This window comes from Cibotium barometz, chromosome 41 (genome assembly GCF_041138505.1).
Source record: "Cibotium barometz isolate CiBa-2024 chromosome 41, ASM4113850v1, whole genome shotgun sequence".
NCBI classification, from domain to species: domain Eukaryota; kingdom Viridiplantae; phylum Streptophyta; class Polypodiopsida; order Cyatheales; family Cibotiaceae; genus Cibotium; species Cibotium barometz.
This window is the reverse complement of record NC_141086.1, coordinates 49,142,481-49,152,480: the sequence shown is the minus strand read 5'-3', so window position 1 is coordinate 49,152,480 and position 10,000 is coordinate 49,142,481. Positions and strand designations below refer to the sequence as shown.

At 43.7% G+C, this 10,000-nt stretch overlaps 3 protein-coding genes across 3 annotated transcripts in view; 2 read left to right on the top strand and 1 right to left on the bottom strand.

The window, feature by feature from the left end:
* The first annotated feature begins 1,663 nt into the window (after positions 1 to 1,663).
* LOC147615044 (uncharacterized) overlaps positions 1,664 to 10,000 on the top strand; it is a 167,958-nt gene continuing 159,621 nt past the window's right edge. The window contains exon 1 of the mRNA XM_086780320.1: positions 1,664 to 1,813. The gene's annotated coding sequence lies outside the window, so the exon portion shown is untranslated. The remainder of the gene's footprint in view (positions 1,814 to 10,000) is intronic.
* Positions 2,238 to 9,334, top strand: LOC147615049 (uncharacterized). The gene is made up of 2 exons (XM_086780310.1): positions 2,238 to 7,529; positions 7,614 to 9,334. Exon 1 carries the CDS (start codon positions 2,253 to 2,255, stop codon positions 3,279 to 3,281), a length of 1,029 nt encoding a protein of 342 aa, XP_086636436.1. The 5' UTR covers positions 2,238 to 2,252; the 3' UTR covers positions 3,282 to 7,529; positions 7,614 to 9,334.
* LOC147615045 (uncharacterized) overlaps positions 9,763 to 10,000 on the bottom strand; it is a 142,724-nt gene continuing 142,486 nt past the window's right edge. Inside the window, exon 4 of the mRNA XM_086780328.1 lies at positions 9,763 to 10,000. This exon is cut by the window's right edge and continues 327 nt beyond it. The gene's annotated coding sequence lies outside the window, so the exon portion shown is untranslated.

Here is a 10,000-nt window from a genome sequence, read left to right as displayed (position 1 = left end):
CGGCCCGTGGTAAGAGTTTGCGGGACCCGTCGAAGGCGGGTCACGCAAACTAGTATTAACAATGTATGAAAGTTTCAAATTTTCTAAGTAAACAAGTTAAGCCACTTAACCTCATCATCCTTTGGAAGTGATATACTTTGCACATTACCCAAAGATATCCAAAAGCAAATGAGTGGTTGGGCTTAAGGGAAAAAAGGAACCTCCCATTGCTTAGTCCTCCCTTTAGGCCAAAAAGCACACCGGCTTTACCTGTTGCAAACATGCTCCTCCTAATGGATAGAATATTTATGAGGGTGGCATGTCAGGACGTATTCACCTATTCAGTCAATGGTAGTTGGTGTGTGCAAGCAGTTGGTAGCTGAACTATTCCCGCTAACTCCTTGCTGTGCTTATATAATTTCCAAGTATTTTCTCTCTCTAGCTTAGAGAGAGAAAATCATGTTTTATGCATCAAAATAGCATTTTGATTACACGATAACCTTTGTGTGAATTAATAATGATATTTTAATGATAAAGAAACATAACTTGAGTATCAAAATTGAATTTTGATGACCCCTGATCTCGGGGGTTCATTATATGTAAGCACTCTATATTGCGTGCGTTGGAGGCCTATTTAAAAACACCATTTCTTGTGAATTTTTCATGAATAAATCACACCCTTTTTCTATGCAATTTGTAAATACCCCCATTAAATAGTACCCTTTTGTATGTAAAAAATATGTAAAAAATGGATAAAAAAACCAATTATGCTGAACCTAGGTGCTAGGCTTACATATTTATAAGTGACCCCCCGAGGTCCTGATAGCATGCATGAGGGCTCCGTACGATGGAGGCTTTACAGGGGGTAATCAAGTATTTGAAATATCTGACGATGTGACGACTATCTCTTCACACTTCCAAAAAGAAGGGGAGGGGTATTTAGTCAAACGTTATTGGGGTGTGTGTGTGTGTGCGCGCGCGCGTAAGTGAATAACACTCACGCCTCCTCGTGCGAGTGTCGGTAAGAAGAAATGACCTTTGCATTCAACAGCATCAGCTTCCGCTCGGGAGGGACCGCATACCTAGCTAGGTGCGGGACCGCATACCTAGCTAGGCCGGTATCCCTCCCTCTGTGTGTGGAAAGTATGTGTGTGCACACATCTTCACGAAACTGTTGTTTTCTTTTTGAACGTTGCTAGAAGCTACATGCTTTCTGCTTTAGGGCGTTTACACACTGGGCGCCAAATATGGCGCCCAGGTGCGTGTGAAGACGTGGCAACCATATGCCCGCCCATGATTGGTTCCGAAAAAAGGGGGCTGCCAAAATTATGGACAACCCCTACCTAAGCAAAAGGATAGCTGGAGTCAAAGCGGGATTGAAACGCGAACAAAGAAGCAAAGGGAAAGTTGGCATCAAGGCGGCAATTTGTTTGAATTTGTACCTTAAATATGTACATTAAATTATTTGAAATCCGGGCCCAATTTTTGCCGGATGTTTGTAATTTCATCATCTCCCGTTGAACTTTGTAATTTTTTAAAATTCCCAAGTAGGAGCTAGAAAATAGGGATTTTGAGTGTCCCGGGAGCGCCAAAACATGTCCAAAATGGCCTAGGGTAATAGTATGGGCGCCAATTTTTGTAAGTTTGGACTTTATAATTTGGGATTTGAGTCAAAAAACGTGAACGCTTTTCTCTGTCCCGCTTCTCTGTGTGTGTGTGTGTGAGGGAGGTGAGAGAGGTGTTGCAGGCTTCCAAGGAGACATCCTCTACGTACCGGCTCCTACTACGCGCGCGGAGTCTCCCACCTTATCCAGCGACAAGCATAGGCGAAGAGGTGAGTGACACACCTTCTTCTTCTTCTTCCTCTTGTTCAAGAGCAACCCTCTTGCTCAAAATACTTCACTTAGCTTGCCTTTAAGCAAAATACTTCACTTAACTTTGCCTTCAGCACAAACGAAACTTGGAGCGGAAACGAAACTACCACTGTGTTCTCTTGCTATCTGCGGGTGGATGCTGAAAAACCACCAGGACCTGTAGGTTCAGGTAAGTAATTTTCTTTGTTTGCAGAGACCATAACCTGAACTTGGTGTTGTGTCGACCTTACACCTTGTCTTTGTGAACCTTTCCGATTTCTTGCAGATTTGAGCAACCTTGAGATTATCATTATGGCTGCAGCAGAGCCGGGCTTTGGGGTAAGAGAGGGCGACTTACGACTTGCGCCACTCCCAGAGAATAGGTGCTGCCTCTCAGCCACTTTGAGGCTTGTGTTTAGTATGCATGTGCAGCCAAAAGCACTTTTTGATTATGAGCAAAAGCTACTCGACCTTGACGTCTCTAGTGTATTTGAGTTGCTTGGCAAGAGCATAGTGCAAGTACAAAAGGCTGCTGAGGAAAGCAACGAGGAGGCCTACAACACAATCACAAGGGTTGGAATAGCGCATGACTCCCTCAATGCATCCTTCCATTGTTGCTCGTCGACTGCTGCAGCATTGTGGGCATGTCAAAAATTAGGTGTCAGCTCTATGAGTGTGACCGAGAAGATGCAGACAGGTAGCAGCAATGCGACCGAAGTCGGCCTCAATGTAGGTGGAGTGGCCGGCCATCCGGGTGCTGGCACTTTTCAGATTATGGGAAATCTGAAACATACCAGGCAATCGATGCACAACAAGGAAAAGGCGGTAACCAGACAAGTAGATTCGATTGAAGGTACCAATTTTTATATTATCGACAATTGTCAAAGGAGGCCAAGCTCCTTTGACGTCTTGTCGTATGAAGCTGCATATAAGCCTTCCTTAGGCTCGCTTACTTCGTTGGAGGAAGTAGGGTTCAGTATGCAAGACGGAGATGGAATGGATGTAGCTCTAGGGCAGACGACAACGCTCGAGTTCAACGGGAAGTTCGTATTAGAGGGGAAGGGTCTGAATAAGTATAATCTTATCATAAGGAGAAGGTTGGGAGAGATGGTACTTCTTGCACACACGGAGAAGAGCGTGCTAAAGAGGCTCAAGAATAAGGGGGAGAAGAATTGGTTCAAGAGGCTCACAAAGGAGATGACTTTGTCATCAGAGATTGAACTAGGAGACCAAGAGTACGAACTTGCTTTCTTTATCAACCATGCATTCGATCTCAATTTGTACGAAGGTGGAAGACTCTTTAAAAAGGTGCGACATTTACTGGATTGGGCTGTCTCGCAGACATCATTCTCCCGGTCGAGGAGCAACAGGAGCAGCAAGCCATGGCTGAGGAGCAGTAGGTTGCAGGAGGAAATTAGGATTTTAGATCTACTTTTTCTGAAAATGTAATCAGTGCACCCTAAGTGGTGTTAGTCCTTGTAATATCTGAATTGGTTGTCTTGGGGTGGTGTGTGTGTGTAGGGTGGAAGCAAATAGACTTGGATTTTTGTTAGAGTAGTGCTCAAGTGGCAAATTGAACTCTTGAAGCTCGTCTCACAGCAGTCACCTACCCCGAGGGGGGGGTGTTATGTTATATGTGCTTGTGTTATTAGCAGGTTACAGGGAAGGTCTAGAGAACTAAAGCAGAGTAACAGGCAGTGGTTCTGTGTGCTATGAGGTCAATGGCAAGCATGTGGATACTTGCGGATCTCTAATAAATTCTGGATTTGTGTGTGCCTGGGTAGAATAGAGTTTTCTGATGTCTGGTTTGTTTTGTCTCATCTGTAAAGCTACCTCGGGTGACCTTTCACTTGCAAAGTCAATTTAGCAGAAAGGTGTTGGTTATCGGCTAAGTTCACAAAGAGGTAATTTTTGGTGGGTGAGGGTTTTTCAACCAGCTACCATCAAAGTCTGCATCACGCCAGTGAAGCTTCTGGGCACCAGCATAGGTGGGCACAGGAGGTAAAAATGCCTTGCGCTGGTGCTTGATCCTGTGTTCTCGCTATCACCTTTGAGGGATCTCATGCTTGTCTATTTCTGACCGTTAATGGGTTGATTATCCTCACAGCTCGCTGCACAGTACCTTCATGACATGCAGCTGCCTAGAAGCAGGGGCATACTAGCTGCTCACTGATAGCATTCTCTGTGTGCGGGTAGATGTGAAGTTTTTGTTGAAGTCATGTCCAGTTGATACTGTGTTAATTCTTTTGAGCGATGGAGGTGCTTATGCCCTATTAACTTCCCTTTTGCTATAATAATTCTTTCTGGTTGTTATGTTTCCCGAGTGCTAGACTTCATTATGGCTAAGTCTGCCCTATATCCCCGGAGCGATTCAGTACGCAGACCTTTTTGTTAATGTATGCAGCTCTGGGGCCTTGACAGAGATTCAGTATGCAGATGTTTGTGTCATACATATGATTGCTCTCTAGTAGTAGGCTAATGTTGTGTACATGCAGCTTATAGAATTTCCTTTTTACCTCCAAGTGTAATATTTTCTAGTTTTGTTCCATATCCATCTAGTAGGTATACAACAAATCATTTACCTCTACATAAGTTTAGTTTGCCACTAACCATTCAGTAACTGTTGTGCATTTATTGTCCTCCCTTAATGTATTGCTGCACATTATCAAAATCCTAAAAAGTCACATTATTTAGTATAGGAATATGAACTTGCAATTATTGTGTGTTAGGCTTGCGATCATTCATATCAAATTGATATATTCTCCAACATGCCTATGAGATTGAAATGTAACATGCATCAAGATATGAATAGATTTTGTCAATAGCCCTATCACAATGTTGCATCATGACAGTAATGATCATGGCCCTTATAGAAATATTTGTAAACGTACTTCACACCACTAAACCTAAAGCTAAAATCCACATTAATGTGAGTGTTTGTTGCTATCGAGTGTAGGCAGCACCTCGGATGGCAAAGACCCCTGAGTCCCTTAGGCACCTTTCTCTTAGATACACTCTCGCTTTCCTTGAATTCAAGGAGCAAACACTCATGAACACACAAGTACCTCTGTCATACAATGACCATCCCTAGAATGGGATTGCCTCACACACACACAATACACACACATTAAGCACAAGGAGTAAGATAGAATAAGAAGTGCCACTACACAAGACAACTATGGTAAAAGTAGAGTTTTTCTTATATTCAAGAACCCAGAAGAAGATTACAAGGGGTAGCACGTTCTATATATGTGTGCCCTCCAATTCCCCCTTGGGAGTCATTACACTACCATGTCACCCCACTTCTCAAAGAAAATTAATCATGGCGGGTCCTAATCTGTGACCTTTCTTGCTGTTCCTGCTCCTCTTGGTTACCACTGGCATGCCCAGCTGTGTTTCTAAACCTTCTTTCACAAAAGAAATGTTGGCCCTAGTTCTCTTTGGCATATCTTTCATAGCTCCCAAACCTTGTCTTGCTTGTGACATATTGACTTGGATCGGCTCAGCTCTCGGGTACCATTGTTGGTACTATTTTTGAAACTCTGACAGTTGCTCTTCTTGAAAGTGCTTGGAGGTAGTGGGAGCTCCCCGGTCCTGGCCCTTGTGCATAGAAAGCCTCGTGATACAAGTTGTCCTCTGGCAAGGGATTCTCCTAGATTTTTCTTGACAGGTCCATGGCTTCTACATAAGAAGGGATAGGGGAACATTATTTCTAATGAATTCGATCCAGGTGATTATCATTTTGCAGATCTTTGTAAGCATCTGGCAGTAAGCATCTGGCAGGCAAGGTCGGGGACTCCCTTGAATTGATTTATGGCCTGGTTGAGAGTTTCAAGCATATAGGCCTCTGTGGGTTCATGCCCTACTTCTAGTGCTGGGAGTAGAGGAAAGTTGAGCCACGTGGGCTGCAATCGTTGCTTCTGCTTGAACTCCTCCCAGGTTCTGCGTCTGCGGATGGGGCAAAAGGTGGGGTCTACCCTTAACTCTCTAGGAGCTCTTGCATATGTAGTTTTGCTATTAGGGTATTTTCTGAACCAACCTAGCCTCCATGTAGGCTGATTTTGCATGTTGTTCTTGCTTTGCCACTGCTCTAAACTGATAGGGTTATACCCTCTAATCTCCTCTTCTGAGCATAATGGCGCTCTGGGTTGACTAATTTTTCTTTCTTCTTAAAGCTATAACCTTGGCCCCCTTCCTCCCTTACTTTTTGAATGGCTTCATAAACTCTTTCTGCCTTCATCCTCTTGTATGCCTCTGACATGGGTGGTTGGCTCGGCTCTTCTTCCATTTGTTCTGCTGCCTCAGCAGGTGCCCCTTGCTTTCTTACCGGCTTGCCTCCTTTGAAAAGGGTTCTCTTGCTCTTTTCTCTTGGTGGGATGATCATACTGATGGGCTTTACTTTCATTGGCCCCAAAACCTGTGATGCCTCTTCTTGGGAGATGGGAGGAGGTAATTCTTCAATCATTCCCAAGGCTTGATAGGCAATCCTTGTCAACATTAGGCCATTTGCCACAAGAAGAGGAGGTAATTCTTCAATCATTCCCAAGGCTTGATAGGCAATCCTTGTCAACATTAGGCCATTTGCCAGATATGGTTTTTCTTTCATGCCCTTGCTTTCTTTGTGTGTAATCAGCTCTGAGCGGAGATGACGGCTTTAATCTCTTGGCAATACCTTGTTTTGCTGATAAGCCCTTGTCATCAATCCCGCTACCCTTATGCACGGATGAGTGTACTTTTGTGGTCTTCCCATAACAAAATGCTGTGAGTACAATCTGAGCGCCAAATCTATCTCCTTGAGAAGGAGATCATTGAATGTTTCTTTTTTGCCTTGGACCACCAAGAATGTGTCCTTTTTCTCCTTCTCTGTGAGATGATAAGGCAGCTTGATAGCCTGCTTGGAGGAAGGTAATTTCAGGGCCTCGCTTATTAATGCTTCTGAAATTTGTACCTGCACCTCTTCTCCATCCTTGTTTGTCAGGGTGGCTATCCCATCTTCATTGATGGTCGTCATAAGTTCATAGGCTTTCTGGAATCCACCCCCCATGGTGCCAGCTTGAAATATCCATCCAGCCCCACCTTCTCGAACACTTCCATGCATGGTTGGGCTTGGTGGAGGTTCAAGAATGAATCCGGGAGGATGACTGCTCCCACTTGCTTCTTTTCTTTGTCATAAAATGCTCCTTTGAAAATGCATGTGTCTGCAGCGTCAAGGGCTGCTTGATCTACATAGCTGACCTTCATTATCTTGATATCTGTGGCCTTGTATGGATCCGATGCGGCTGGATCCATCTCTGGCGCTTTCTTCTTTGGAGTCCCCTTTTTCTTCTTGGTGGGACTCTCAGTGGAGATGCTTCCTGTTATATCAATTCAATCATGAGAAGTGGTCAGAACATGACAATCATGCCCCATAATCCTGTCAAGTAGTCACCTGCTTTGTTAGTGGTTAGATTTGTCAGTTGTTAACCCTTCTGTGCAGACCCTGAAGTGAATTTTGACCTTATTTCTTTCCTTCTCACATGTTCTAACAATAATGTGACACAAATGCAATGTACAGGCAATGCCCAACAAGAATCTGGCCTCATATGCAAATTTTGACAAGTTTTCATGGGACACGCGTGTCCCATGTTTTTGAACATTTTCCTCATATTTTTGATGGGACTGGCTGGGTGATGTCCTGTACATGCAAAATATACCTTGGTATGATGGTTGTGATGTATATCAAACAAGATATGGCAAGTTTTGTGTAAGAATACTCTGACAGTGACAGTTTGGCTAATTCAGATGACTCAATGAGTATACTTGATGATGTGAGGTGTTTCAAGCATGTGGACATGATGGGGAACCAACTTCTGAGGTCAGACATCCAAATTTTCACATATTCATGGGACACGCGTGTCCCATGTTTTTTGCAGATCTTGAAGAATTGAGTTCATGGATGCTTAAGGCATGCCTTGCACATGTGAAATATGTATTTGCTTTTGAAATTGGATGCATAGGAGATGAGATTTAGCCAGTTTTTGTGCTGCAGACTCTGACTTTCACAGAAATGCTTATCATATGCATTTGATGATGTTGAAATGTGAAGTTGGAGCATATTTGAGATGCTGATGATGCTAGGAATGCAACCATGCCATCAGATTTGGCTTTCTGTGCAATTCCATGGGACACGCGTGTCCCATGTTTTTGAAGTTTTTTGATGTTTTGATGTCATGGCTGGCTCTATCATGGCTAGGGCAGTTGAATCATGTTACTGGATTTGAAATGGGTCCCATGAATGATGATTGATAGGCCATTTTACCGGTTTGACACTCTGAAATGTACTAAGTGCTTGATCTGACTTGCTTAGTGATGGTAAAAATGTGATGCAAATGCATCTTTGTGATGTTGGACACAAGAGGGACAAGCTGGGTATGCCTTAGGTGGAATTTAGTGTACTTTTATGGGACACGTGTGTCCCATAGAAGTATCTGTTTTTGACGTGTTTTGGGCAGGATCAGCTTCCATGTAGCTTAAGCATGTGAAATATGTGCTTGGTTTTGAATATGACTTTATGAATGAGGGGTGATAGGCAATTTTGCAGCAGGACACTCTGAAATTGACTAAGTGCCTCATATGCTCAAATTTATGATAATGAGAAGTGATTCAAACACATAGGATTGATGCTTATAGGATGGGGTATGAACTGGAACAAGCCTATGATGCATTTGAAGCATTGGCATGGGACATGCGTGTCCCATGAAATGTGTTAGGATTTGCTGATTTTTGGGCCTAACAAGTTCACACAAGGCTTAGACACTGTGGATATGAGCTTGGATATGAAAATGGAGTATATAGGTGATGAGAATGGATGAGTTTTGCAGGATGGGACTCTGAAATATCTCATGTACATGCATGCTCCAATTTATGGGGCCAGTGAGAGGTGTATTCACATAGGGAAGCTACTAAGCTGGGGAATGAGCTGGGACATGCCCTTGGTCCATTTTATGATAGTGCATGGGACACGCGTGTCCCATGACTTGTGAAGTTTTTTGACATGCAATGATAGATTTGGGTTCCCCATGTGTAGGTGATTCTTCCCATGTGCCTGGATCACAAATTGAATGTTTCTTTGAAGTGCAGGAAGCAGATTTGTGAAAGTTGGAGTACTTTGTGATTTTTTTGCCATAACTCAATGAAATGATAGGGCTTTTGTGCATATATGGCATGTATGGGATGGGGATAAGATGCTCTTCAAGCTGATGTGGTTGCATGTTAAAGATGATGACCTGTCGTGGGACACGCGTGTCCCATGAAAGTGGCATTTTTCAGCTACTGGATGATATCAATGTGAACGCCATGTGTTCCCCACCCTCTGGTGCAATTTTGGTGCTATTTGGTTCAGTGAAGGCCCCTCATGCAATGTGTTTTGTGTTTGACTATGTGCGGGCGGTTTTTCAATGATTGCATATGATATGGGTGATGTATTGAAGCAAGGTGGACATACAAATGTGCATTGTACTTGATGCCTACCTCTCATGGCTTGGTGCTGGGGTGCTCGTGCAGGTCGTAGGAAGTCCGAGAAAGCCCGTGCACTAGCGAACACTTGCTTATTGTGCTTGTATAGCACTTTCATTTACACCTATGGGCTCATGTATTGTGGTCCCTTGTGCCGTGCGTTGGCCTATTATAGCCGAAATTTTATCTTTAGAGGGTGCTATCCTTCTTTCCACTCATCTTTTTACCTCTTTTTGCGTATGACAGTCCATGATGTCGTAGATTGACTGAATTGACTGGCATACTTCCCCCCTACCTGCTCTAAGTCATCTTGACTTGTTGTTTGTCAAGGCGTGTGCGTGCATGGGTGGTGGCTTAACTCTCCTCTCTCTCCTCTCTCTCTCTCTCTCTCTCTCTTTCTTAACTCTCTCTCTCTCTCTCTCTCTCTCTCTCTCTCTTTTTTGAGAAAATGAGGTGGGCTGGTTCCCATTACATTACTTGAAAAGCCCGAAGGCAATTACAAAATAAACGGCTTAAAAAGCCAATAAACGGCCCGAAGGCCAAGATTACAAGAGCAGAGGTGAAAAAACCCCTCAAGATAAACATGAAGCGCATAACTGAGGGGAAAAACCTCTGTCAGACCAGAGGGGAGATGTGGGCAGGGATCCAAACCTACAGCATGCGGCGAGCGGTGG